Below are 24,707 nucleotides of genomic sequence, written 5' to 3'. Positions count from 1 at the left end.
TGGGGGATGGAAAAAGTGAAACAAAGACAGCAGATTAGTAGAAATAGCACTGACATCCCTTGCCTTTCATGACCAACCACCTCTGAAGTGCCCTTGAGATCTTCCATTACTTTATATCAATATAAGCTCGACTTTCTACATTCTGAGCTCACTACCAACAGCTCCAGCTATCGGAACATTGCCTGCTTTACTGAAGTAGCATATTTTATATACAATCTATGTTATGTCATCTGCCTGTGACCAAACTCCATCCCAGTGATACTGCACCAGTCTTGTGGTTATCAGCTTTGGAGAAACAACACTGAAATTTTACATCCAGATTTCTCTTGTACTGACTCTACAGTGCCCTTGAAGTTTTGTTTGCACAACCTTGATTAATGTGCTTTGTGGGAGAAAAAAGAGAGTTTCTTGTGAGTAATGAAGAGTGAATAAATATGACATGAACTAGGCTCCGCTCTTGTAGCAGGACCATGACTTGCCAACGTCCTTAGAGAGACTCCAGGCACAACAGACAACTCCTCTGGGGGCTTCATTAGTTGTTAGGAGGGAACATGCAGCTGGCAATGTCCCCTGTTAAAGGATGTCACCCCTGGGCCCATGATCTATGACACTGAATGATGCAGAGCCTCATTTGGTCATCCTGTCTACAATGCCCTGCATCTGGTGGGACTCACAAGGGGTTTTCAGGTTCTGCCATGTTCTTGTAGGACATGACTGAAGAACCTCAGAGCTCAGCTCAGATAAATAACGCTGCATGTCCCCAGGGACTGCTTGGAGCAAGTAGGAAGATTTTAAGGAATATTTCAAAATCAACCCTTTGCCCCACTGTCTTTTCCTAAAAACTTACATCAAAAGAAGAAAAAGGATCCACAGCAGAAATGCCACACAAGTCTAGGTTGGAGTCAACTGATACTATGCAAATCCCAGATATCTTCCCTCGGTAACCATCTTCAGTTCACAGTCTGACTTGCTGCGTGGCTTTGCCCCCTCCCTAACTTTAAGAGATGTTTGCTAAGGTTATCCCACACTGCAATCGCCTGCGATGGTGGGAGCTGGACGACCGACCCTTCTGCCCCCACGTCTGTGCATGCAGACAACTACCGATCCTCTGGCTGATTTCAGCAAGCCCAAAGAGCAGAGTCCCAAATATTTACTGTGGTTCAAGAGGTGTATGTGGTAAATGTTTGTGCATCCAAACTTCCCAAGCTGCAGCTTGCCAAGATGGGAACACACAGGGTCAGCAGCAGGTAATTTGGACAGGACTCAGTTCCCCCATGGGCAGTGCAGCCCGTTCCTGCAGACCTGACCCTTCGCTGTGCCTGGCTCTGGGATGGGGACAACAGAAGTCTGAGAGCAACAAGGGACCTGGTAACCCCTTGGGCATCTCCTGTGACACGCTGAGGGCCAAGAGAAGTGGCTCGTCCGCCCTCGTGGCCACCTCCAGTCCTCTCCGAAGAGCCGTGATCCAGCCTGGCAGTAACCAGCTTGCCCTGAGCAGCTCGCGCCAGCTGCCCACGCACACGGTTAGGAAGCACATCCCTTGGGCAGGCTCCTGCTGACTTGTTTTTAATCTTCTACAGATCTGGTCAAGTTTAAAGCAAATAAAAACAGTTTCCTGAGCAAGAAGACTGCATTCAGCCCTCCCTGCCTGCTGCTTTAATACTTTGGGTTGTTCTCCCCTCCTTCTCCTGCCACTAACTGAGGTTTTGAATGAAACACTTGATTCACCTGCCCTCCACATTTCTTTTTTTTTAACCAAGTGGGAATCAGCAAAGAGTAGGAATTTTTCTGAGATGTTTGAAAAACAACAAAAAAATCTGTCCTACCGATGCTAGTGCCAAACACGATAAACCTGAAGGAGCTCCCACTGCCTGCCTTTGCATGGGTGGAGAATCATTCATAGTCATGCTCTGACAATTAGTTTTCGCCAGCAACAAATAAAACCGTACCCATCCTGTCCAAATAGTGCTTAAAAGAAGAGAAATGCTCATCTGCTGGCTGAGTGTGCAACACCTAGCCTGATGGGGAGAGACAGGGATGCCTTCGGTCTTTTCACAGCCAGGAAAAATGGGATGCGCTGGCTTCTCTGCTTTCCCTTCTCCTGAAAACTTGCCTCCAGCAAAGGCAAGAGGACAGAGGGGCAGAGATGGGACCTAAGACCTCTCACTGCCTGCTGGCAAATGGATTTGTTGAAGCAATCCTCTGCAAATAACCTGGGGACCATCCAGCTGCCCACCCTGCTGCATTTCTGGCCACATCTGGGACTACGTGCAGGGACTGTCACCTGCCAGCATTGAGTCTGGACACCTGAAGCCATGGCCAAGGAGGGGGTTCTGCCGCGGTGGGGGAAACCCAACGCCTTCCCAAGAGGCTGGGAATAGGACACCCGTTTGCAGCCGTCTGGTGGGTAAGAGCTTCCCAACGCCGGACTGTGCAGAGAAACACCTGCCGTGCCCACGGGAATCCTGGCCCCCGGTGTGTCCACTCAGACACAGCCTGCCGAAAGACATCCCGGTTGTTGGAAAGATGCTCAGGAGCACGGAGAAAGTGTCAGGGGGCTTGAGAAACAGAGGTGTAACGCGAGTCGAATGGAAAGGCACAAATTATACCACCACCTCTCGCAGAGCCGAAGGAAGGTCTGCTTCTCCTGGAGCGGGGTGGGAAAAGTAAAGGGTTGCATTTTGCAAAGTTATTTGTCATCCCATAGAAACACACATCATTTCTGCAACTTGTGGGTTAGAGCCGTCGGTTTAACCCAGGTGGCACCACCAAGCCCCCAGGAGCGAGGTCAGGCTGTACCCAATGGTGGGTTCAATCTGCAGATCATTGCTTGCATTATTTTCCTGCAACCAAAGGGCAGTTTCTTGATGCTAACTCTATTGAGTGCTGCTCACCCATCCTCCTGGATGACCCTGTGGTCCCTCAGCAGTGCCAAGCAGCCGGGGTGAGGCTCAGGCCACCTTCCTGCTCGGTGATGATCCCATCTGACACGGGCAGCCAGGACTTTCTGGTTTCTCGGCTCACACTGCCCACCTTCCTAAAGGACACTCCCATCCGCTCCTGTGTGTGACAGCACACCCCTCCCTGGTACACACAGCCATGCACAGCATGCCATTTATGTGTGCCAGAAACAGGAGAGGGCACGTACCTGTGGTGGAGGCACCGATGAAGAAGGGAGGGATGCTGTGGAGCCGCAAGCCCTGTGCACATCTGCCAACCCACCCCCCCGAGCCACCCTACACTCTGCCGCAGGAAGGCTCTGCACAAACCCTGCAGGCAAAGACTGGGATTTTCCCAGCTCTCCTGCCCTGCTTTAGAGGCTGGCGTGCAAACGGTGCCCTGGGGGACGGCGGAGCCCATGTGTGCCTTGAACACGGTCCAAAAAGGGACCAGCTCCTGTCACCTCCTGGAGACGTCACTGGAGGTCCTCCGCATCACCCCAGGGTACCATCAGCACCTCTTATAAGGAGCATCCCTCTCCCACCAGTGCTCCCAGCAGCTACACCAGCTGGGAAAGGTGGCCCACCATGGCACAGCACCAAGGGGTGTCCAGATGCACCCAGCCAGGAGATTTGGGCAGGGAGCAAGACCCGTGCCAAGGAATGGGGTGGGAAGGCAGCCAAGGCTGGCTCATCCCGCATCCCAGGGCCTTTCCGCATGGCGCAAACACCTGCGAGGCGGGCAGGGATCCGGACCTGCTGCTCGCTTAGGGCTGAAAGGAAGCGGTGGAGCAAAAAAATAAAGGTCTCCGGGGGGCGGAGGAGAGGCTGAACAACAAAATTGGCTAAACTGCTCATTTATAATTAACGTGCTGCATTATAAATATTTCCCTTTGCTCGGCTCCCTCGGGCTCTTGCATTTCCTCTCTGAAACCCCCAATTTAGAGAGAGGTCTCAATTAAGTGCAGCAGAACCTCATTAATTCAGATGAGCAGCCGGGCAGCCTCATCAGAAAGCAGCTTCCCAGGCAAAGGGGGACTGCACAATAAAGCAGGCAAAGATCAGGGCACAGGCTTCCCTCGGCTCGCTGCAGGACATTGCTCAGTGGTAATTACTGTGGCTAATGGTCTACAGCACACTGATAAGTGTCCTTTAGTGCATTCGGAGGCAGTAAAGAAATCTCCCAACAAAGCGCTGAGCCTGGAGGGAAGTGACTCACAAGGCTTTGCTTGGAGGGAGGAACCTCTCTGGGCACCACGGGTTGAAAGGATGAATTTTTGTAAAATGGTTTCCCAGCACCCAGGGTGGGTTTTGGGGATATGAGTTTTGCAGCGTGCCTTCGACAAGGGATGCCCAGATATGGTGCTGAGCACTGCCAATGTCAGCTCTCCAGGATGCCCCATCGCATCCTGCCCGCCTGGCTCCAGAGACACAAACACCTCTCAATTGCTTCTTCTCTGGGCTGTGTTTAGGTCTTTGCTGTGTTTGTACTCTTCTCAAGAGGCACAGAAGTGAGGGCTGATCTGAACCCTGCTGACAGCCTGGTGCCGTGCTGCGGCTTACTACCAGCTGCTCTTTTAGAGGCAGGCTGATGGCTGTAACTGCACAGTGCAGGGACGGGTATCCCTTCTCATCTGTAACATCCGCATCAACATCCCTCGCTGTCTCCAGGGAACGGCCCCGACATGCCACCACACACATGCTCTGCTGCAAAAATTAGGAAACACCAAAACCGTGCAGCCTCACCCCCTGCTTCGTTCCCACCCGCTCCCCCCAACATGCACTTCTTCCTTTCAGGGACCTGGCAAAAATAAAAATCACATCAGCTGCGGCCCCGGCACCACTGAGCCCTCTCCTCACCTCCACCGCCCCTTCACCCCCGGGCTCCGTGCGCGGGGCTGACGGATGCTGCCGCTTGGCTGTTGTAGCGGGCGGGTGTCGTGGTGTGAACCTGGTGAACAAGCTCCATCCCCTCCGTCAGTGCTGGGTGCCGGGGAAAAGCAGTGCTCAGTCAAGATGCCTCATTAGCAGGAGCTTCTTCCAAGCGAAGGTCACTGACCTGCCAGCTCCACCCATCCCCTTGCTCTTCCCAGGGAAGTTTCACGCTCCCCAGCCCTGCCCTTGTCACATCTTGGTGACAAGCCTGACACTTCCACAGCCCGTGTGCCTCCCCCTCAGCGTGTTGGCAGCTCCCACAGCCAGACTGGCCTTGCTCTTTCTTCCCAGTGACCATCCTCGGGACACTGGGCAGGAGCACAGAGGTGATGACTCAGTCAGCGGCGGCATGAAAGCAGTTCACAAGCTGCTCTTGGCTGCATCTGTGCACCATTATTTATACCTGGACGGTGCATCTCCATGAGCTCCTGCCCCTCTGGCCTGCAGGAATGAAGCTGCTGGGAACAATGCACCCTCCTGCTTGCAGCATGTCCCTATGGCAGCAGGCACAAAGATGCACCTGAAGCTCCTCTGTGCTTTGTTACAGCAGCTTTGCTTCCAAATCAAGCTTCTGGCAATGCCTTTCAGATGTCCAGCCTGCAGGCGACATCTCCATCAGATCCAGCAGCCTCCTTCCCACACCCACAGCCCATGGCGGTGATGGATCTGGAGCTGCTCTGGGATAACTGGAGCCCGGAGGGCAGCTGGCTGGGTTCTCCATCCACCTGATGTCCAACACACCAGGTTAGATCCTTCAAGGTGAAACCAAGTCAGAAGGAAAGGGCTGGATTGCAGCAGCCAGCTCCAAGCAAACCCCAGAGAGCTCTTCAGTGACAACGCTTGTGACTGATGGTTCACCTCCCTCTTGGCACCACCTGCAAGGCTGGTCTGCCCCTGGAGAACTTCACACCAGGAAAGTCATAGCAAGGGATTAAAAAGAACCCCTACTCTTCAGCTGGCACCTGCTACAAAAACAGAAGCAACCCTCTTCATTTTTACGCATCCTCCTGATGGCATTTTTATTTTGCATAGTGTTCCCCTCCCCTCCTTGCTGCTCCATAATGGCAGAGCAAGGGAAAGCTGGTGGCAGCTGGCAGCCCGTAGTGTTTCGGACACCCCTTCCTCCCTTCCTCCTGCGGAGGCTGTTTGCAAGGTCAAAAAAGCAGCAGAGAGCGGTGTGAATGGGTTTTAAAACCAACAGGTCTGCAGCCTGTACGGGGAGTTTAAATCCAGCCCAGCTCTGCCGACATGGCTGAGCTGTCGCCAGGCGTGCGCTGGCAGAGGTTTTGGCTGACCGTGGCCATCTGGGTCTTCCTTGTCACTTCAGCGGCTCGGCTTGCCAGGTATCCCTGCAACAAAACCTAAATGATACGACTAAGGCCACTTCCCCATGCAGCGATGCTGCAAAGGGCTGTAATTTCAACAGATTTTCGCCGAGCTGGAATCTTGGGGTCCAAACCATCCCATCTTAGACCACTCTGGTTTTCTGTATGCCAACACTTCCTATACCCTCTCCTCTATAAATACACAGATGCCCTCGTACACTTTTCCCAGGGTTTAAAAATTATGCTCCCCATAAGCAAATATAGCATGACCAGATGCCTTTCGTAGTCAGCTGGTTCATTGTTTGAAAAGCTTTGCCTTAAAATCCAAAAAGATTGCTAACAGATGCATTTTTTGGCTGGAGAGGGAGAAAAACCTCGCTTAAACAAAAGTGTGTTGTGATTGGAACTAAAAAGGGAATTACCGTTAAAGATAAAAACTATAAACATTTCCTATTGAAAAATACCCCCAGCCATGCAAACAGTCCATTTCTCTCGGTCAGCCCAAGAAAATGACACCCAAGATGATATTTCAACCTGCTGCTGCAATAACCGCAGGTATGTCTGGATGCTCAGTGGCCATGAAATGTTTCTCCTGCATCCCAGGTGACCCAAGAGCATGGCAAAACACTGAGCTATTTTTTTCCTTGCATGCCATCTTTGTCAGCTTTTGCTCTTAGTTCTGCTACTATATATATAAAAAAAAACCCACAACAAAAAAACCCCACAACTTAAATGAAGGAAATAGATGGCAACACAAGCCCTGCAAACGAGCTGCAGGACAGAGCTACAAGTGGAAGAGCAAGATGGAAAGCGAAGCTCCCTGGAGGGAGTGGGTGGAAGGCTCAGCTAGAGGGGAAAGAGGCTGTTTGGCTGGGAAAAATAATATTATTGGAGAGTCATCACTCATTTCCCTATTTATCACATTTTTTGCCATTTTCCCCTGGAAAAGCACCATTGCTGCCTTCTCCTAGTTTGAAGGGATCCTGGTTTTATATCTGATGTCTGAGGAAGTTTTATATGTAAGCTTTGCTTGCCTGGGGACAGCTTAACTCTGCTGAGAGCTACACACCCAGCGTTAGACATGCCAACGGGTTTTCATAGAATCATAGAATCATTAAGGTTGGAAAAGATCATCAAGTCCAACCGTCAACCCAACGCCACCATGCCCCCTAAACCATGTCCCGAAGTGCCACGTCTACAGGCTTTCTGAAGACTTCCAGTGATGGTGACTCCACCACCTCTCTGGGCATCGTGTTCCAACGTTTGACCACTCTCTCAGTAAAGAAATTCAGAATCACAGAATCACAGAATCACTAGGTTGGAAAGGACCTTCAAGATCATCAAGTCCAACCATTAATCCAGCGCCACCGTGATCCCTTAACCATGTCCTGAAGCACCACATCCACACGTTTTTTGAACACTTCCTCCAGCAGATCAACACTTCCACCCAAACAAGCTTAAAGTTCAACACAAGCTTAAAGCGCGCAGCATCGCTTCACATCCCTGCAGGTCATTTCTCCCTTCCCTGGCTTTACAGATACTCAGAGGGCTCTGCCGAATGGAAAGGGAGGGGGCAGAGCCAGACTCTGCATTCATGTGAGCCAGTTTTCACTATCAATACCTTTCACCTCATTATTTATGCTGAGCTCCTGCCTGAACGTCCCTTACCCACCCATATTTTGAGGCTCATAAAAATCCCCCGGCGAGTTGCTTTAATAGCTTGACATTACATATGTTGGCTGGCAGGAGCCAAGCCTCCTGTAATTAAGACGCGCTGCAGAGTAAGTGCAAAGTGTTAATTATTAACTCCCTTTGGAGCGTGGCCTCCTGAGAAAGGCCATCCCGAGTCACTCTTCCACTGAAGCAAACCCGCAGCCAAAGAAACAGTAAAGCTGGAAACCCTCCTGCTTCCTCCCTGCGCTTCCGAGCAATATCCTCTCCTGGAGAGCGGGGCCAGCAGGGAGTGAAATATTTCAGGATGAGGTATGAAACGAATCATCGTCCAGAAATACCACTTCTAAAAGCAGATTTCATCCTGCTGTTAATGCATCTCCACCTTTGCATTTCCCTGCTTTATTACAGCCGTAGAGGGGGCTGACGACTTCAAAGAAGGTCTCTCCAATAATCTTTAAATCTCTCTCCCGACCCGAGCGCTGCACGGCTGCTGGATTTAACGCAGACTTCAGTTCCTGCCTGGGTTACTGCCGACAGACTCGCCAGCCCCCATCATGAGGTGCTTTTTAGCTCTCTGTGCCCCCGCCGCCATCCTGAGCATCACGGGGTGATGCAGGTGGGACGGGACCATGAGGACTTCATATAGTGCAACCCTCTGCCCCGAGCAGGGTCAGGGCGGGGATCAGACCCATCATCTCCATGGATGGAGAATCAGGGAGGACAAAAACTCTGCCCTGCTAAGCTGGTACTATCAGTTGGGATAAAAACAGCTGCTTGCAGGGCAGAGAAACCAGGCCTGGGGGCTGAAGGCCAGGGGTAAATATTCCAGGGAAGGAAATACGCCTGGGGAATAACTGATTTTCTCTGATTTCCTCTCAACGAGCCCTGCCAATGCCAGGTGCTGCCAGGTCCCTTTCCAAGACAACCCGACACAACAAAATGTCTTGTTTTGGTCACCATTTACCAAATCTTGCCCATCATAGGAATACATAAAACATACAATAACTGGGATGCGCTCTGGAGAGCTGAGTACGGTGGATGACATCGATGGCAATGCAGAAGCACCAGACACAGCACACAGCAGCAGGGTCTGAAAGGACAGATACCCAGACGCTTTCTGTGCTGCACACACCTTTGCCGTCGACGGAGGCAGGGGAGTGCCCTGGCTGGGCAGGCTACGGCCACAGTGCAAGACATTTTGGAGCCCAGTAAAGCTGATTTTCAAGGAAAACCCCCAGGAGAAGGCTGGGCAGCGATTCCGTCCTACCTTGTGCTGCCCTTTTGAGGTGGAGCTTGTTGCAACTGGTCTCTGAGATTGCCGTGGGAGTGCAACCAGCAGGAAAATGGGGAAATTGCTACAAATTAGGAATGTCCCAAACTGGGGCTTTCGGACATGACGTCTGACTGAAACTGCCTGACACTTAACAGTCTGTTTGCAACAGGCAAATTGGCAGCAGAGGAAAGAGCAAAAACTGCTCGGGGACAATTCTGGATTCTTGTTAAGTCAAGGCAGGCAGCTGCCGGCAACTGATGTCCGGGACCCACCAGGTGCAACTGGGTGATACCAGCATCTCAAGCAACAACTTGCTATTAAACACAGGCAGACCAAAGGGTTTGGGCACATCCTGGGCTTCTCAAATCACCACTGCTCAGGCTGCAGCCAAGGCAGGGAGGTAGGACCCCAGCCCCATCTTCAGCTCCACTGCCCCAGCCAAAACCCAGCCATTGCTCTCAGCTGGAGAAGCCCAGTCCCTCTCCTGGATGCCAGGCTACCATGTAAATGATTTGTCCTCATAAAAACAGAGGTGCATGGGTAAGATTTACCATGAGCCGCTGGGTTAGCCACCATGCCTACTAGTCCTCATCACATAGCAGCAGGACTGCCTAGAGCCTGCCATGCATAGAGACATGTTCTCCAGCCCACGTGATTCCTGGTTTCCTTTCCTCCACTGCTGGAGCCTCTGTTGATATGGTCTCACTCATTTTTAATTAAAAAGCAGGCGAAAAGCATTCATCTCCACCAGCACATCTGTTTCAGAGCAAGCAGTGGCACGTATGCTCTGCAGCTCACTAAGACGGCATCAAGAGTAGGGAAGGAGCGGCTGAGAGCAGACAGAGGAAGGAGGACCAGAGCAGAACAGCAGCCGGGATCCAGCCTCGGATGGGCGCCTGCTCTGAGGACCTCTGAGGGTGCTGCGAGGTGCTTCTGTGGCTCCTTCCTCCAACACCCCTGGGAGCAGGGAGTTTCTCAGCACAGTTTTTAAAAAAACTGTGAGCTCAAGGAGGTGTGGAATAGGAAAGAGGAACCATCAGCCCCAACTAAACCCTTCCTCAAGAGATTAGATAGCACGTAATCTCCACTCACAATAATAATTACATAGCTTCGCTTGATTTAAGTCTCCGTTGTCTCTCCTTATCCAGATGCACCAGAGCACGGCTCTGCTTATCCGACAGGCAGTGACAAGCAAGCATCTCCTGCCCATTTTCTTGTTGATTCAGACCAGTGCCTGTAATTTGTTAACATCTCTTCTCCCCTCCGATCTAAATCTTGGGCATGGCAGGCCTCTGTCTAACAATAATACAGGGATTTCAGGGGTATTTATGAGAGGCTTAAAACTTAATCCTACATGAGCAAGGTAAGCCTGCTCTTGGCCTAAAACACGGATGGAAAATCTGGTGCCATTGCTACAGCAGGAGAAAAGAGGCATTAATGGCAGCGAGCGCCCTTCAAGCGGGGCTGGGCGCCCGCCAGCACTGCCAAGCCAACTCGTGCAGCAGGGTTAGGGGGTGTAGTGGCAAATTTGGGAACTGAATCACAGACTCATAGAATCATAGAGTGGTTTGGGTTGGAAGGGACCTTTCAAGGCCATCTAGTCCAACCCCCCCGCAATGAGCAGGGACATCTTCGACTAGAGTAGGTTGCTCAGAGCCCCGTCCAGCCTGACCTGGAATGTTTCCAGGGATGGGGCATCTACCACCTCTCTGGGCAACCTGGGCCAGGGTTTCACCACCCTCATTGTGAAAAATTTCTTCCCTAGATTTAGTCTAAACCTACCCTCTTTTAGTTTAAAACCATTACCCCTTGTCCTATTGCTACAGGCCCTGCTAAAAAGTCTCTTCCCATCTTTCTTATAAGCCCCCTTTAAGTCCTGTCAGGCTGCAAGAAGGTCTCCCCGGAGCCTTCTCTTCTCCAGGCTGAACAACCCCAACTCTCTCAGCCTGTCCTCACAGCAGAGCTGTTCCATGCCTCTGAGTATTTTTGTGGTCCTCCCTTCAAGCGGGGCTGGGCGACCGCCAGCACTGCCAAGCCAACTCGTGCAGCAGGGTTAGGGGGTGTAGTGGCAAATTTGGGAACTGAATCACAGACTCATAGAATCATAGAGTGGTTTGGGTTGGAAGGGACCTTTCAAGGCCATCTAGTCCAACCCCCCCGCAATGAGCAGGGACATCTTCGACTAGAGTAGGTTGCTCAGAGCCCCGTCCAGCCTGACCTGGAATGTTTCCAAGGATGGGGCATCTACCACCTCTCTGGGCAACCTGGGCCAGGGTTTCACCACCCTCATTGTGAAAAATTTCTTCCCTAGATTTAGTCTAAACCTACCCTCTTTTAGTTTAAAACCATTACCCCTTGTCCTATTGCTACAGGCCCTGCTAAAAAGTCTCTTCCCATCTTTCTTATAAGCCCCCTTTAAGTCCTGTCAGGCTGCAAGAAGGTCTCCCCGGAGCCTTCTCTTCTCCAGGCTGAACAACCCCAACTCTCTCAGCCTGTCCTCACAGCAGAGCTGTTCCATGCCTCTGAGTATTTTTGTGGTCCTACTCTGGACCCTCTCCAACAGGTCCATGCCCCCAGCTGGGGCATTTTCCCTCGCAGGCCTTTGTGTCCTTCCACCTGCTTGCGAGGTTGAGGACTTTTGCCCCATTTCTCCCCACAGCAGTACATCCTGTAGGTTCTCTGCTTTGGCCAAGGCTGGGAAGGAAAATGAGTCCCAGCACAGAGAGCTGGGAGTAACTCCTGTGCCAACATACAGGGGCAAAAATCTTCAGTTTACTGGGGAAAAAAAGAGTGATTTTGGCCACTTTTCAGGCTGCCAGCCCATGGTACCCCGCGTCGCTTGGGCTGCATGCCCCCAGGAGCAAAAGCAAGCATCAGCGTATCTCGCCGTTGGGAAGATGTCCGTGCCTGTTCTCAGCTTGAGAAACCTGGCCACGAGGGCAGCACTGCAGAGAGGACACATCACGCCGGGAGCTCAGCAGACAGATCAGCGACTCACGTCAACCCTCGTCTCTTATCAGCGGTATCTCCGTTACACCCGTGAACCTAAAGCCCTTCATCACCCCAGGGGTGACACAGCTTCACCCCAAGAGCAACCTCCGTACCGCTGGGCTAAAGCTCTTGCAGGCCACCCTGCGGGGGCATGGCTTCCCCAGCGGCACTTTCCATTTGTGCCGTCCTCCAGGAAAAGCCGGTGGGAGAAAAAAAACGACACCCAACCTGGTTTCATGGTAGCAAACCGGAACGCCGGGGCAAGGGGAGGTTTTTGGGCAGGTTGTAATCAGACCCTGGGGCATCAGCAGAGAAGAGCAGGGCCATGAGTGACAGTGACCAGAGCAGCCCCCAACCGCCCCAATGCCAGCCTCTGTGGCCATGGAGCTCCACGTGGCCCCACTTGTGCTGGCATGGATGAGCATGGAGTGGGGGACACCTGTGTGGGGCACGGAGATGCCTCTCCAGCCTGAGTGGGCTTGGGAGGAAGGGCTGTGCATTTTCGAGTCTGAAGACCTCACTGGTCACCCTCGCTTCCCCAAGGCCACCCCAGGGAACTGATGCATTTCTGTGACATCCCCAAAACCACTCGGCATCCCACGACAGAGCTGTGTCCCCCCCTCCCAACCCTCCACAGGGGGGAAGGGGTGCAGCCCCTGACCACAGTGCAGACGGGTCTCTTACTTTCTTCTTGCTGCAGTAGATCTGCCACTTCTTCTCCGCCGGCAGCGCGAACATGGCCTCTCTGTGCTTGTCCGTGAGGTCAAGTTCATCCTGGAAAGGGGAATAAAAACCCACAAAACATGCAACGTGAGTACACAAATGGGTGATGGCACAGCGCAAACCCCCAATAAGAGGCATAAATCAATGTGGGGCCACACTGCAGTGCAGCAGCGGTCCCGCAGCATCGCCCCGTGACTATTTATTTGTCAGGGCAACCATGCTAATTCGCATGCTGACCTTCCCCTGACTCCTGGGCTACAGCTGGCTGCTGGGAGGATGGGGCTGAAACCTCTCTACCTCGTTCCTCCCAGACATCGCCTTCACTGCTTTTAAAGGCAGCAAGCGTTTTAGAAAGGACATCCGTGAAGCTGTTACAGCTGCCCGCAAGACAGCCTCACACAGAGGACTGAGAGCTTCACATGACAGACTGCATCTAAGAGATGCACAGCAAAGAATTCAAACAGGACCCGTCTTTTTTACCACCACAGATAACTGCTTCACTGAGCACCCTGAGTGGTCCAGCCCATTTCCATCACTGACACCCTCATATCACCAAAAATTGGGGGGTTTTTTTGGCTTTTGATTTATTTTCCTATAACTAAAAATACAAAGCGCTCTCCCTAATATCTACAGTTCATAAAGAAGTACATCCTCTCCATCAAAACTGGAGAGATAAAGCTGTTTACTGACTGAAAGCTTTATTAGATGATCTGATTTCATTTTGAAGGAGGCTCAGTTAGCTGCATGCCCTCCGCCAGAATGCCCGAGTATTATCAAAGCCTTGTTGCTTCTTGGTGCTAGATGTAGGTCAAAGCTTTTATCAGAGAACTAACTAAATAAAACATTCAGGCAGGGCTGGGAGGCTTGTTACTAAAGCCAGCATTGATCTTACAACCATGGATGTCTCTTAAAATCACCACCGCTGATGACAATCCTCATGCTGGAGGGGTGTTGGCGCAGTGATGGGAGCACTGGAGACACTGTAGAAGGTCACAGGAGAACCCTGCTGTGGCCTCCAGCCAACCCATCCCACCCAGCCAGTGGATTTAATGAAAAAGAACTCCATTTAAAAATTGCACGCTTAATTCCAGCAACTAAAAAAAAAAAAAAAGAAAAAAAAGAAACCCATTAAAGTTTCCCTGCCTGAACAGTAACACTTACCAAGTAAGGCTGGTAGCCCCTGGTACCCCAATCAAAGGTAAAAGCCCCATTTGGTGAAGGCTGAGCAAGATGCCTATGGGGAAAGACGGGTCCCTGCATCAGCAAGCCCACAGACCACGAAGAAATTCAGCTGATCTAATTAAAGCTCATATTGCACCCAGTAGCCAAGGAAGGGAGCCTTCAGCTATCTTGTAACCCAAACCCAAGGGCCCTCCTGTGCAACACGCAGCGACGGAGGGCTGCTGGCAGTCCCGAGCATCTCAAAGAGGCTTATACATCCACTTCAGGTATTAATTTCACCTCCTGATGAAATTACTCCTCGACAGGAAAGGTGTCTTGGAGCTTTTTCCATTACGTACGCATGGAGGAGCTTTGCCTCTTCCTTGACTTTCCCCCCCCGATATCGACTGACTCTTCAAACCACCATGCTGCACAGAGCTGACATTGGTGGAGCTCTGGAAGCAGACTTGCAAGTCACCCTTACAACAGAAATAAATGTGCTGTTGCAACAGAGGCTTGGAAAAAAGTGAGGACTGGGAGAGCCCGAGCCCAGTCTGAGACACCTCTCCTCCACTTATGCCCAGGGAGGAGGCTGGCTTAGCAACTCCTCCAACGAGCGCTGCTTTCAAACCTCCCCACGTCCTTACAGTTTGGGAAGTCAGGGATTCCCACACAGCAACTGATCTCCTTCCTAGCCTTGGGCAAGCCTCATCACCCTTCCATGCCTCAAAACAGAAATCGCACTCGATGTCCTTCACCATGTTCTCTTCAGGCTATGAGCCAGTCAGACACCCAAGCTCTGCTTCAGCCCCAGTTTGGCTGGCCTCAAGGCAGCCAACAGGGATCTGGCTGACATTCAGCTTGTTGGAAAAGGGCATTTGGGTGTGTGGGAGAGGACGAGGGTCTCCTGGTAAATATTTACCTCTGCAGTGAGGGTTTGAGTGAGTGCAGGAAAGTGCTTCCACTGCAGCCCCGCTTCCCTGCCACGTGAATCTGGGATTCAGGCATGAAAAGCATCAGCCACGCACATCTGTACCTAGGTTCTTAGAAAAACATTTATCGAAACTTTCAAAATACCCATACCCTAAAAATACAACTTGTGCAAACGCAAAGATTTGTTAGCCAAGAAAAAAAATCTAAACTGAGCCAAAGCCTACGTGGGAGCAAGAAGGGATAAAGCAGAAGAACATATTAGGTGCTGGTGCACGACAACATGCAAACACATCCAAAAAAGGTGCAGAAATGCTTCTGAGCCCCACACAGCAAGTTGCATTATGCCCTGGCTCTAACATGTTCAGTCATCACAGCCCTGCATCCCTCATCAGCACCTCCCTAATGGTATCTTGCAGGATGAGGATTTAAATGCAGGAGTGGCGTTTAAATAAATACTATGTGGCACCCAGTGAATATGAAAATCCTCAAAACCAAACAGTGACTAACGACTGTTATTCTGAGCTGTACCAGCGACTTAACTGCGAAGAGTCAGGTCTTTGCTGCTTTTCTGTGCACAGGGATCCCTGCACCCACCTCCAGCCCTTTGCTTACACTCACCAATGGGTATCTCAATACTCCATGGCCCCAAGCAGGCTGCTCATAAACTGCCCCTCGAACTCCAAAAGATCAGCGGAGGACAGGACCATCAGCCATGTCCTGGTGGCTCACAGACCACCGTACAAATGCCGCTCCGACAAAGCCTTTTGCAATTGCACAGTGGAGTCGTAATGTGGCAGAGAAGCCCTGCACAACCTCAAACCCATATGCGCCTTCAATTAATAATCACGAGCTTGATAATTAGGTGATTCTAACTGGCAATTAATTTTATAGGCCGTTTCCAAGCCGGGCACTCCCGCTCCAGTGTGCGATGCTGGTGGCTGTTGAAGAGTGCGACGATAGCCGGTGGGTCAGTGTCCATCACCCCCACAGCCTTCTCACCCCTCCCTCCAGCCTCACCTTTCGCAGCTCTGCCCCTTCCACCAGGCTACCTCCCACGGCAGGATATGCCAACTTTGCTATTTTAAATATTTTTTTTTAATTGGGTCAAAGGCACATAAAATAACAGCCTCATTTTGCTACCAAAAGGAAGTCTCTCCCCGGAGTGTTTTTACTGGAAAGAGATATGCTACTCTTAAATATTTATCCCGTACAGTTAAACTATTCACCTTTAGATCAGGAAACATGTTTCCACATTAAATCTTCATTTGAATATGATTTACAAAAAAAACACTCATAGGGGAGATTTGATTTTCAGCATGTATTTGCTATTTCTAGGAGGTAAAATACTTCTGTGCGGCTTGCTTTGCTGATGGCTTTCTGTTCAAGCCAAGCAAACCCCTCCCTTTCTCTGAGCACGGCATAAGCTCGAGTGAAGGCAATCGCACACCGTTGTCCTAAAGCTACCTTAGAAACACATGGCTCAGCTCAGCACACTGTGAGCACAATCCCATGGGCCAAACAAGTTTTCATCCAAGTTTTCATCCAAGTGATCTATAGCTTTCCCTTGGAGGACACTCAGCGGTACTCAGGGGGAGATGTTCCTATGGTCCGTACCTCGCCAAGCTGGCAATAGGGTGGTAGCCCCAGCCACCGGAGGTCCTTTGGTCCAACCTCCTGATCAAGCAGGGCCACCTAGAGCCATTGCCCAGGACCATATCTAGATGGCTTTTAAATATATTCAAGGAGGGAGACTCCACGACCTCTCTGGTCTTCAGCTGCCATAGTCTCCAACCACCTCCTGAAGGCAAAGTCAGATCAAGCAAGAAAAGCGAGGTACTGCTGCTGGAAGGAACGTTTAACCCTGCCAGCGGAAAGGACATCAAGTCCAGCCCCAGCCTCACAGTACACTCCTCGGTGCAAGCACCTGCCTCTACCACTTCACCCACCCCATGGTGGATGTTTTAATGAGCATCCTCCACGGGCTGAGACACAGGCTTTAATGGGGGCAGCAGCAGGATGCCAGCAGGATGCTGCAAATATCTTGACTTCAGAAACAACCTCCAGGATGGGCTCTTGGACCTGGACGAGCACAAGCGCTGCCCAGCCACGGCCGCAACGCCCCAGCACGACCACCATGGGTTCTTCCCCTACAGCCCACAGGTCCCACGGGCCACCAAACGTTATGCAAGAAGCAGCTGAGGAGTAGAGATTAAGTAAGGGATAATTCCCTGTGCAGAGATCTGCACCCCAAAATATCTTCAGAGGTTGAAGGAAAAAACTTTTAAGTCTAATGCATCTTTCTGGCTGATAAATTGTGTAACCGTAATACATGGAGGAGACAGGGAAAATAAGGAGGTCATCCACTGCCAGAACTGAAATAAAAATTAATTAAAATTTGCTGGCTTGTTCTGGGTTTATACACACATACATATGTGTGCATATATATCTAAATATACACACGCACACACACAGAGATCAGTATGTGACCAACATAATAAAGAGCAAGTGGATTTAGTCCTGACAGATGGATGCACAGAGTTTAGAAACTTCTGTAAGGACACCAGTGAGGCTACAGCACGTAAAGCCAAGATCTGCATCCTCAAGTAAAGCATGAGAGATCCAGAAAAACATAGAAAGAAAGAAACAAGTGGGAACTTTTTGGCAACATTTGGCATTAACTGGTACGGCATGGGAATTAAAAAAAAAAAAAAAAAAGGCCTGTTGAAGTCTGCATCAGCTTCCTTTCTCAGGGGTCATATCGCTTTTTCACTCTCGTCCAGGCATTCTCCTCCAAGTTCATGAGTTTGATTTATCCCAGAACGCTGTGGTGTCAAGGGAAACGGCGATCAGCATTTTTCCCCCGGACCTCATCTAATCTTCCACGGGCGAAGGCGCTGCCCACACGGTCAGCTGGGCAGCTGCCTGCGGCTGCCAGCCCTGCCTGCTATCTGCATCGGCACGTGATAAACCTCTGCCTCAGAACTGATCTTATTTCGCTCGTTATTTTCTTTTTAAGCTATTTTCCTAAAGAAACAGACTTATTATTCAGTGGCTGTTACACTGCAAACAACTAACTGCCTTCAAACGCATCCTGCAGGAGCTCCTCTATCTGCCACGTTTATTTAGGTGATTACAACTCCCAACGTATGCAGATTTATCTTAGCTTTTTAAAAATAGGAAAGTAGTGAATGAAGTCTTTTATTTTTAGTATTAGCAATAAAAATACCTCCTCCCTAGTACACGTCTTTTCAGCCATAGGACCCTGAGAACTTAAAAATAACCTCGCCGACAAATTGTTCCCACCCAATATTATCACTATATATTTTTAGTTTACCCATGACAACCTGCAGCTGGAATTACAGAACATGAACAAAATGCAACTACTTATATTTATTAATATAACAGAAGATTTTTATTATTTTTGCCTTTATCATGTAATGAATCTTTTTAATAAAGGAAATTGCTCACAGCAAGGGAATTAGCAGCAGCAACAAGGAATAATGTGAAAGCACTTTGAAGTGCTTACATCTAGTCAACCTCTTCCCACATTGAATTTTTAGTCCCAGACTGGAAGAGGAGAGAGCCCAGCCCACCCTGGCTCTGCAGGTTTCAGTTACGGACCTGAACGCGTTGGACAGACGTAAACAAAATACGCATTCCTTTCTTCTTCTGCAGGAAGGATTATGGCCATCAATAGCTGATTTAGCTCCTCACTAAACTCTAGCTGCAGCTGGTTCATGTTCCCATCAGTTCAAACATCTAACTGAAGCAGACAGCACATACTGCTTTAATATTTCATTTAATTAATTATTTTAATAGGCTAAAGGTTTTAAAGATGTTCATATTCCAATACTAATGTCTTTTAAAAGAGAGGTATCTACTTAGGTTTCTCAATCTTTCTTCTTGTAATATGTATCTATAACCACATATATACGTTTTTTTTAACTTATTGAGCTTGGCCTTCTGTGACCTTTTCACTGACATCATCTGGAAAACCTTTCTCTCATTTTAATTAACACAGGGTACTTCTCCAGCCTGAGTTATTGATCTACGCAGTTTTACCCCAAAGCACTCTCAGATCTAGAAGCCCTGCAGGTGGATCACCAGCGTGCTTTTTCCATGCAATTGTACATAAACCCTGAAAACAAAAAAATAAGATGTATCAGCCCATTATTTACTGCTGTGATCGCTAAAACGGATTAAATTCAAGTCAACCATAGCTGGGCATGACTGCCTTTTGGTGGGTGCACCTTGTACTATAATAAAGCACAGAGCTGGCAAATAAATAAGAAGAAGGTTTCGGACATGGATTTCCCACCTATTTATGGACCCACAGAAGCAGCTCCCTTTCCAATCAGTTTTTAGATGCCACCTTGGCTGCTGGTATCCCTGCGAGCTACTGAAGTTGGAAGTCAAACCAATGGGTCAACGGTGGCTTCAGATGTCCCCTGCCCAGTGCAGATGCTCACTCCGGAAAGCTGTGCATGGTTGGTCTGGGGTTAAACTGCTCCAAGGTTTCCCCAGGTAAGGCCCTAGGAAGGGCATTGAAAAGGGGCTAGATGTGAATTAGTGGCTGCAAAGCCCCATCCCAACTTGATCTTGAAAGCTTCCCAAGATTTATTCCTCTGTGTGCGGGACCCAAAGGATGTGGCTAAGGGGAGCCGGAGACAGCTACAGCCTAATGCTGATGGCAACTTAGGAAGTGGGCTCCTTGCATACTTCTGGCGTGGGGAGCACAAGTGGTCCTCATTTCCCCACAACCTATGGTCACACCTGGCATCCTGAGGTCCTTTTCAAGAACTTGAGCAGGTGCAAAGCAGAGACACCCTGCCAGGAGGCAATTTCTGACCGAGGTTTGACATCCAGCAATATGCCTAGCACACGCAGGCATCCGATGGGATGTTAGGTGTTGTTGGGAAAGGGGAACTGATCCCTGTAAATAACAGCATAGATTTGAACACCAGAGTTCATGGGAACTAGGAACACCGGGCGATCAGGCAGGATCCTGCCTGCGGGGCTGCAGAAAGCCTCGGATGCCAAAAGCCAACCTTGTTGATGCTCGCACGCCGAGGAACGCCCAGACTCTGCCGGAGACAGATACTACAGCAGTACAAACGGCTTTCATTTGCCTCTGCAAACGGATACAAGGCAGGCACAGACTATTCTGCCAGGAACGCTTCCTGATGAGGTTGGTGATGAAGCACAACCCGTGTCCTGCCTGTAACTCCAAAAACAACACCCAACCACCAAGCAATCAGGAAGGAGAAGACCATGGCTGGAGCAGATGCCCCATGCTATGAGGCCGGTACCCTCTGTAGTGATCTGTGCCAGAAACACTTGGAGCAGGTGCAAGCCAAAAACCCAAATGCCCCAATTAAGGTCACCAATGCATTACAATGAGCTGCCCAGGCACCTCCCAGGGATGTGGGCTCCTTTTTTATGAAGTGCAAAGTGGAAAGCATTTAGCAGGTAGACCATATAATTTTTCCACTTCAGCTGTACTTCCCCTGGAAACAAAGGGGTTTCTTATGTGCTCTCTGCCTTCAGCTGGGGTTTACATTGTGCCATAACATGGCTCCTTTGTAAAATTACGGGTCGGGAACAGCATGGTTTTTGGGCAAGTCCCCACGCTGGTTTGTAGCTGTAACACGTATTGCAATTACACGAATGCTTCAGCTGAAATACAGCGTTCCTCAGTGGATTACTTCATTTCGGTTCATGGAACAGTGTTGGCAGAAAATCCTTATTTCCTCGTGTGTGCGACTTCTGTATCAAACCCTTACCTATCAAAACACACATTTAAGAAGTCTCTATGAGGGTGTAATGCCATGAGGTGCCAAAAACAAGTGCCATGAGTGGTGGTCTGGGACGAGAGCGTGGCAGGTCCAGGCTGTTCGCATCTAATGGGCAGAACCTGGGCAGCCTGGTCAAAGTGGCACATGGTGCACTGAAGAGTGAATTTAAAAGCAGATATTACTGAATCATTTGGCCTTCCTCCTTAAAAGTGATTCATAAGCTTGAGGGAGCTTGGTCTTGGGAGACAGTGGTGGAACAGGGTCAGCGCTGAGTGTCTGGCCCTGGAGAGACTCTGCAGAAAGGGGTGTTTTGCCCAGGATACAAGGGCTACTGCAATCTTATTTTTTTCTGGGTACCAACTGCACGCTTTTCTTTGCAGATATAGGGGAAAATTGGTTTGGCCACCATTCAGTGATTCCCAAAATCCCAAAGTCCTTAATGCTGCAAAGACCAGGCAGCAAAAAATGACAGCTGACCTGCAAGCATGAAATGCAAAGCTTGGCTTTGCAGCTGATCCCTCAGCTGTTACTTAAAAGCCGTGGTGTTTTGCAAGGCCCACAACCTCATACTTTCTCCTTATTGGATTAGAAACCGGGGGGAAAGCACATTACTTAAGTTCCTAAGTAAAACTGGATATTGCTAGCCATGAGTTCCCAACCTGGCGCTGCTACTAACACGTCACAGCGCTCACCCTGACCGCACCACCACCTCCTCCTTGCACTGGGGGTGTCCTCTGCTCACTGTTCCAGCAGCATTTAAAACAGCAATCATCCTGGCATGCTGAAGGGTGGGAAGGCACGGCTCTGCAGGACAGTTATGCATGAAGCACCTTACCCAAGCACCCCACACCACGACGCCCGCCATGAAGCATTTCAAAGGTGACGCAGAATTAATCTCTGTAACGGGAGATGCTATTTGCTAACAGAGAGCATCCAAAGAGCGGCTCTGACGAAATGCATTAGTTGCCCCAAGTACAGCAAAAACAAATACTGTGATAAATCTTGTAAGCTGCCAAAGACCTTTTTTTTTTTTGTTCCCCAGGCTCCTGAATTTCCACTACTTCATCAAGCAGCAAGGAGGGATAGAGCAGCCTTCCACGTTGTGGGAGAGGAAGGCATAAAGACCAACATTTCGGAGACAGTGTGTGAATATCTCCCCGCCAGCAGGTCCCAGTGAAGGCAGTCACTAACACTGCACAACGTCAGCGGGCAAGGGTCTGCACCCGCCCCGGGCCCGGCGGACTGGGGACACTGCAGAGCCAGCTGTCTCCCAGCATCGCCTCCCCAGGTCTCCAAAACCTCTTTGGCTGCTAGACTCCAGGCAGAGGGACCTGGGGAAGGTTACCTGCTCTGGTTTCATAGGCTAAAAATGGGCTGCTGCACATTACAGGCAGGCTGCAGGGCTAGACAGAGGCTGCTCTTAATTTCTCTTATATTGCTAAAGGCAAGCTGGAGCTGAAAAGTCTGAGAAGCCCCACTAGGACCAGCAGCTGGAATTTCCTCAAAGCCCAAGTATTTGGGAGGACAAGCCGCGAGAGGTGGCTGGGATAGCATCTCCTCTGAGCCCTTCCCTCCACCGGCGGGGATGCAGGCTGGGAGCGAGGTGCAGGACCAGGGAGAGGCAGTACCTCATGCTCCAGGGGCAGCAAAGCCACGCTGGACCCGGCAGCTCCTCCAAGCACCCAGGCAGCCTAAGGAGCCGCCGGAGCATCGCTCTCATACTGCTGGGACAGAGAGGCCGCTGCGATCCGCCCCACCGGGAGGAGAGCCAGCGAGGGGTCCTGGGTCGTGCCGGGGCTCCCGCTGCCCTCTCCAGAGCAAGCCATTCAATCCCCCCATGCCTCCACCCCCCGCCTGGCGCACATCCCACGGGACCGATGCACACCACCACACACAGAGCGTTTCATTACAAACCTCAGAGTGACAAGGAGTGTTAAGCAGATATAAAGGACATCAGTCATTTACCCATCTGGTGGAAAGTCTAGTTGCTGGCAGAAAAAAGAGAGGATTGTTACGGCAAGATCTACCATATGGCACCATTATGTGGAGCTTTGCAAGTGCTTTTTCTGAGCGTGCAAGCAAGATTTCAGCCTTTGAAGAAACGTCGTTATTGTTAGCCTGGAAACGCAGGAGCCTCTTGAAAGAAGCCGTGGCAGATGGCACAGCTTTGTTCTCTTGGTTTGCAGGCAGCTCCTGCAGCCCCAGATATTACCCCTCGCCAGGGCTGAGGAGCCCCACGGCACAGTGATCCTCCTGATGTGTCCTACAGGAGGACCAATGGCTCCTGAAACTCCTTAAATCCAATGGAAGTTGCCTGGCAGGTACCACACTGCTGCACAAGCCCCAAGGAGCAAACACCACCAACCCGAGCAGGCGGGACACACTGGTGTCGATGCAAGGAGAGCTGCACGACATCAGAAAGCCTTGTCCCAGCCATGAGAGCTACAAATCAGTAAATCTTGCTGAAATACCCTGCTTTTGTTCGCACCTCACCGCCAGCACCTGCTCCTCCCTGGGTGGCTGAGCCTGGCCGGAGCCCCGGCAGGACAGCGGACAAAGAAAAGCCTTTCAGACGGGGCCAGTGCCCGCTTGAGCGACATCCCAACAATACCCTGACGAAAACCCATTCAGGCCAGGCCGGGGGAAAGGAAGGGAAACGGAAAAGGTCCCTCCGGGAGGAAGCAGTGATAAGTCATTGACCACATCAACAACATCTGCACCTGCCCTGAGCCAGGGAAAAGCCATCGCCTGTTGCGTACTGATGGCTGGGACAGGACGCATCGTCCCTGCAGCGCAGGATGGACATGGGGCATTTACTTACTTTCTTGCTCCTGTTTGTGCCCAGGCAAAAAAAAACACCATTCCCTGTTTCCCTACTGTTCCTCCTGAGAAACACTTGCACAGCCACAGACTAAAACCCCAACTATTTAACTATTATAGTTAACTATTCTAGTTAAAATCCAAGTGTCCATGTAACACACAGCAGGCCAGGAAACACACACCAAAAGAGCAGATTGAGCCTTTAGCTGACCTTGGAGTCAGCTGCTCCAAGTCCCTCTGAAGCTCAGGCCCTGGTTCTCTGCCGCTGGCACGGGCTAATCACTGATTTCTCCTGCTAACAGATGTTTCCCAACTCAGACGAACAGGCACACTTAAAAACACCTGAAGCCCAGAGAATATTTTGTGAGATGGCTCCAAAAAGAAAGAGGTTTTGCCCTTTGATGTATGCAGCAGGCTGGGATCTGTGGAGCAGGGACCCTGGAGGATTGTTGGTCTCTGTGGGAGGATTGTCTATCCTGGTGACCAAACCCACTGCTGCAACGTCCCCAAAAACAACACCCATCCCTGGCCTAAAATCTTCCACCCCTGCTACCCTGAGTCCCTAATAGGAACAAATGGGGCAGAAAAGTCACTACTGAGCTGCAAGAGAAGAGCTGGCCAAGGACCAACCAGAGCTGGCAAAGCCTCCATACCCCCCCAGCCCCTTTGACTTCCCTCAACCTAATTGACCGAGACAGCCGAGGACTTTGGAGGGAGCCCTAGTCCCCCTGAGTGGGCACAAGCCATCCCACCCTGGACAGTTGAGCGTGACGGGCCGGGTGGCATCAGGCTCCTGCAGGCGTAAAAATCAGCCCAGTGCCTCTGAGTGCTTTCTCTGTCTCTCTTCCAAACGTTACACAGTGGGTTTATACAGAAACAGTGGGACACTGTCCAAACCGTTTAACTAATGCTGAAATTTAATATCCGACACCAACAGGTTACTGAGAGCAAGAAGGAGCTGTTGTAATGGGGGGCGGGATTTGCATCTTCACTCCCCCCAAATGGGAATCTGTACTTTCGCATCCGCGGGGCAGAGTTTGGCTTCCCCCTCCCCCCCGCCCAGCGCTGGCTTAAGTCGAGATCTGCCTGATGGTTTTTTTGGGGAGCCAGGAGGTTGCAGCTGCTTGCGCAGGAGCAC

At 50.6% G+C, this 24,707-nt stretch overlaps 1 protein-coding gene across 1 annotated transcript in view; it reads right to left on the bottom strand.

Moving 5' to 3' along the window:
- LOC104617861 (disheveled-associated activator of morphogenesis 1) overlaps positions 1-24,707 on the bottom strand; it is a gene marked incomplete at its 3' end in the record, with an annotated part of 54,916 nt that overhangs the window by 8,625 nt on the left and 21,584 nt on the right. The window contains exon 3 of the mRNA XM_010283293.1: positions 12,822-12,911. Coding sequence (XP_010281595.1) covers positions 12,822-12,911 — 90 coding nt within the window. The remainder of the gene's footprint in view (positions 1-12,821; positions 12,912-24,707) is intronic.

The sequence above is a fragment of the Phaethon lepturus genome, unplaced genomic scaffold, assembly GCF_000687285.1.
Source record: "Phaethon lepturus isolate BGI_N335 unplaced genomic scaffold, ASM68728v1 scaffold15433, whole genome shotgun sequence".
Classification (NCBI taxonomy): domain Eukaryota; kingdom Metazoa; phylum Chordata; class Aves; order Phaethontiformes; family Phaethontidae; genus Phaethon; species Phaethon lepturus.
Note: the sequence above shows the minus strand (reverse complement) of the source record. Positions and strands in the feature narration are given on the sequence as shown.